This window comes from Oxyura jamaicensis (genome assembly GCF_011077185.1).
Source record: "Oxyura jamaicensis isolate SHBP4307 breed ruddy duck chromosome 6 unlocalized genomic scaffold, BPBGC_Ojam_1.0 oxy6_random_OJ106625, whole genome shotgun sequence".
Lineage (NCBI taxonomy): Eukaryota > Metazoa > Chordata > Aves > Anseriformes > Anatidae > Oxyura > Oxyura jamaicensis.
The window spans coordinates 27,332-31,192 of NW_023304018.1; the positions used below are offsets into that span (position 1 = coordinate 27,332).

The window sequence follows — 3,861 nt, forward strand, 5'->3', positions numbered from 1 at the left end:
GGGCAGATGCTGAGGTTTTGGAAAAGCCAGGGCCTGGTCTGTGTCTGCAGTTCCACCCTGCTCACCCAAAGTCCTGAAACGTGGCAAATTCATCGGGCTTGCACTTCTGTGCCCGACCCCCTGTCCTGGATGTGTGCACCTCCAAGCAAAGCTGGGGAGGGGGGGAGCAGAATTTTTCCTATTTTTCTGCATTTACACTTGCTCCTAAAGCCAGGTGCACAGAGCCCGGAGGAGACGTCAGCACCCACCGGTTCTCCAGCACAGATCTCTCCTACATCCACCAAGGAGAAAGAGCCCTGCAGCGAGCGCTGAGCATCCTGCAGCACCCCCCCGAGCTGGCAGGCAGAGGCCGTGCTGGTGAAAGCCCCCGAACCCATCTCCTTTACGTGCCACAAAAGCTCTGGGGCATTTGGGGGAGCAGGTTTGACGTGGTGCTGTGCCCCACAGGATGCCGGGGCCGCCGTGTCCAGCGCCGTGCTGCCGGGACTGGGCAGGGTGTTTCGGGTGGAGGCAGTCCTGGCCGCACCGGTGGGGCGGCTGCACCGCGAGCTGTTCGAGGAGCTGGAGCAGATGCCCCGCTGGAACCCCAGCCTCAGCCGTGTGGAGGTAGGCAGGCACCTTTGGCCTGGGTTAACGTCCCATCGGGGTGGGGACTGGCCGCAGACCGAGCTCTCCGGGCCCACAGGTGCTGCAGCGCCTGGGCGAGGACACGCTGGTGACGCACGAGGTGACGGCCACCAGCCCGGTGGGCCGCAGGGACTTTGTGAGCGTGCGGCACCGCCGGCGGGCGCAGGCGGCCGTCTACCTGGTGGGCACCGCCGCGCGCCTCGAGCGGCTGCCGGCGCAGGAGGACTGCGTCAGGTAAAGCAGCGGGGCTGGAGGGAGACCCCGCAGCGCCCCAGCCAGAGGGACCCTCGCCCCCCGAAATTCTCCTTCTTCGCCCACCACAGGGCTGAGACGCGGCTGAGCTGCATCGCGCTGCAACCGCTGGCGGGGGACCCCGGCTGCACCCGCGTCACCTGGCTGCTCAGCGTGGACCTCAAGGCGAGTGACACCCAAACCAGCCCCCAGCCCGGCCCCCCGGCTCCGTCCTGACCCTTTGGGTGCCTTCCCTCCCGCAGGGCTGGATCCCCGCCGCCGTCACCGACCGCGTCCTGCCGCGGTGCCAAGCGGACTTCATCGGGCACCTCCGCCGGCACCTCTCAGCCACCGCGCGGCCGTGAGCCCCCCGGGACCCCCAAATCGCCTGGGGGCTCCCCCGGACCGGTACCCCAGCTTTATTTATTTTTGGAACAGCTACGCTCTGCGTTTATACGTGTATATATGTACAGAGGGATAGGATTTTCCCCTCCTGTGCCACCCGGAGCACGCGCAGCCGGAGCAGGGATCCCCGAAAGCGCTGCAAAAGCAAGGCATGGAGGAGCGAAGCTGCGCAGCCCCTCCTGGGGGTCACGAAACGTTAGGCAGCCCTTTCAGGATGGTTGTAATTTATACGTCCAGCTGGTTTTCTGTCTTATTTATTGGGGGAAAAAAAACGCTGTTGAAGCAGCTAGGTGAAACTCTGGCTGATAAATAGGAGTTAAATAAAACAGAGGTGGTTTCAGACCCCCTGAGACTCATTTCAACCACATGCAGGTCACACGCTCATAAATTATTCCCCTACCTCCACCCCAAATAAATCCACAGAAACAGACAGCGGTGTGCATTTTTCTTTTCTTTTTTAAACGTTATGTTAGAGTTCCAAAAAAAAAAAAAAAAAAAAGAGGCGAACCCAACAAAATTAATAAATATTAAAAGTTAAAAAGCTCTGAATCTGGTATGTACAAAACTTTACACATCGCTGGTGGCAGCGCTGGGGGGAGCAGGTGGGGCACGAGGGGCGTGGGGGCAGCACCCCTGTGCCAAAACCTTGTCCCCTCTGCGGCACCGAGGCACCGACCGCCTCGACACCAAGGCACCGACCCCCTCTGCCCTACAGCAATGAACCACTGCAAAAACTACTGCAAGAAAGCCATAATGCCCAGGACAGCACCGACCAGGGGAGTGCAGCTGGTAATTTTTTTCAGGGCACCCAGCCAACTGCAGGAGCCGCGGGCGGGGTCCGTGCAGCCTCCCGCCAGGCTCTGCACGGGGTGGGGACGCTCCCGGGAGCGCAAACGGCGCCCGAAGCGAAGCGTAATCTTTGGCACAATAAATAAATGCTGTCCCTCCCGGCGGAGGGAGCTGCAAAAGGGGCAGGGTGGGACGCACCCCGCTCTGTCCGCGTCCCACGGTGAGGTGTGCTGGGTGCTTGGCTCGACGTGTGGCTCCGCGCCATGCCCGATTCATGCCTACGTGCAGCGGTTTGGGGAGGCAGGGCACGTCCAGGGGCTGTTCAGAGCAATGCTCGCCCAGCCTCGACTCGGAGGTGACGGGGGGCAGGAGGAGCCTCTTCACGTCTCTTCGGCCCTTTTGGGATCGTTTGAGTTCCTCTGAGACGCCCTGACCTCAAACATCTTCTGACCACGCAACTGTTGTGGGTGCAGCCCCCTGCCCGTGCGCCCTGCCCGGCAGAGCAGCAGTCCCCAAAGCAGCGCATCCTGAAGCCACCGGGCTCCCAGCAGCCCGGCCACCTCGCCACCAAGCCCTGGCGACCAGGTGTGGGCACACGCAGCACCACAGCCGTGCTGGCTTACAGCCCGTTTCGGAAAGGGAACTGGGTGTGGGGGGGGGGGGAAAGGAAGAGCACAGAAGAGCCGGCAGCCTTGCGCAGCTCTCCGTGCCCCACGTACACCATTCATGGGTTTCCTTCTTGGAAACCGAGCACCGAAATGAAACCCTGTCTGCCACCTCTCCTCCAGCCACAAGAGGGAAGATGCCCAACACCTCCTGTGCTCCCAGCGCAGCCTGGCCTCTCCTCCCGCCCTGCCTCCCTCCTTCAGAGCCTCCCTCGGCCTACACCTCAGCACCCAGAGCCCCCTCCCCAGCAGCACTCGTCCCCCACACCTTCCTCCTGCCTCCAGGGCCCTCGGGGGTCCAGCTCCCCTGCCAGCTGCACGGGGCCCTGTGCTTCTAAAGTGCTGTGCATATATTTAGTATTTGGCACCAGATTGTGATGGCACTACTCACCCCTCCCCCTTCTCCCCCCGTAAGACAAAAGGTGGGGGGGCAAGAGGGCAGCTCCCACCCGCAGAGGAACCCTAACCCCTTAGAGCTGAGCCCAGCGCGATGCCCTGGGCGCAGCGGCGTTCCTCCTGGCAGCGGGGCTTCCCAGCTTTCCCCACGGGACCCCGTAACGTCTCGGTGCCCTACAGACACTGGAGACAAGGGAGAAGAGATCGGGGTCGTGGCCATGGGGACGCTGGAAGTTGGTGTTAGTACAAAGCTGGCCAAGGGCAGTATTGGCTAAAAAAGTCACCGCCAGGTGACAGGCATTTTGTAAACCCTGTTTCTGGTCTTTGGCCTTGTCCTTATTGCTCGTGCTACGGTTGGTCCTCGTAGAAGAGGTCTCAGAAATGAGGTTTTTGAGGGAGACCCCAGCTCCTACCCCAAAGCACCGTGCCAAGCGCTCCGGCAACGCGAGGCGGTTCCTGGAGGAGGCAGGGGCTGGCCAGGGAGCCAGAGTCCTCCTCCCCGTCCTATTTTGTGCTACTGCTTGGAGGGAGAGGAAAAGGCAACGTTAAAGCCCCCCATTTAGCACCTTGAAAGGCAGGGGCCGGTGGCTCCCAGCCACCCGCAGAGGTCAGAGGCCTGTCCTGCAGCCAAGCTGCTTTTTACTCCTTTTGACCTTTTTTATCCCTGCAGCACTGCCAAAAAAAGTGCCACAGCAGGGAAGGGAGGGGGGGGATAAAAATCACGAGAAAACAGCGGTTTTCCCAGGAA

General features: G+C 61.4%; 1 protein-coding gene across 1 annotated transcript; it reads left to right on the forward strand.

Annotated features, from left to right (window-relative positions):
- Positions 1 to 333: 333 nt before the first annotated feature.
- On the forward strand, positions 334 to 1,712 carry LOC118157507 (steroidogenic acute regulatory protein, mitochondrial-like). The gene is made up of 5 exons (XM_035311868.1): positions 334 to 357; positions 448 to 606; positions 686 to 861; positions 951 to 1,044; positions 1,122 to 1,712. The coding sequence occupies exons 2-5, from the start codon at positions 571 to 573 to the stop codon at positions 1,221 to 1,223; spliced, it is 408 nt and encodes a 135-aa protein (XP_035167759.1). The 5' UTR covers positions 334 to 357; positions 448 to 570; the 3' UTR covers positions 1,224 to 1,712.
- Positions 1,713 to 3,861: the final 2,149 nt, after the last annotated feature.

Coding starts and splice junctions, on each gene's coding strand:
- LOC118157507 (XM_035311868.1), top strand. CDS start 571: ATGCCCCGCTGGAACCCCAGCCTCAGCCGTGTGGAG. Junction 607..685: donor CCAGCCTCAGCCGTGTGGAG/GTAGGCAGGCAC, acceptor CCGGGCCCACAG/GTGCTGCAGCGCCTGGGCGA. Junction 1,045..1,121: donor TGCTCAGCGTGGACCTCAAG/GCGAGTGACACC, acceptor TCCCTCCCGCAG/GGCTGGATCCCCGCCGCCGT.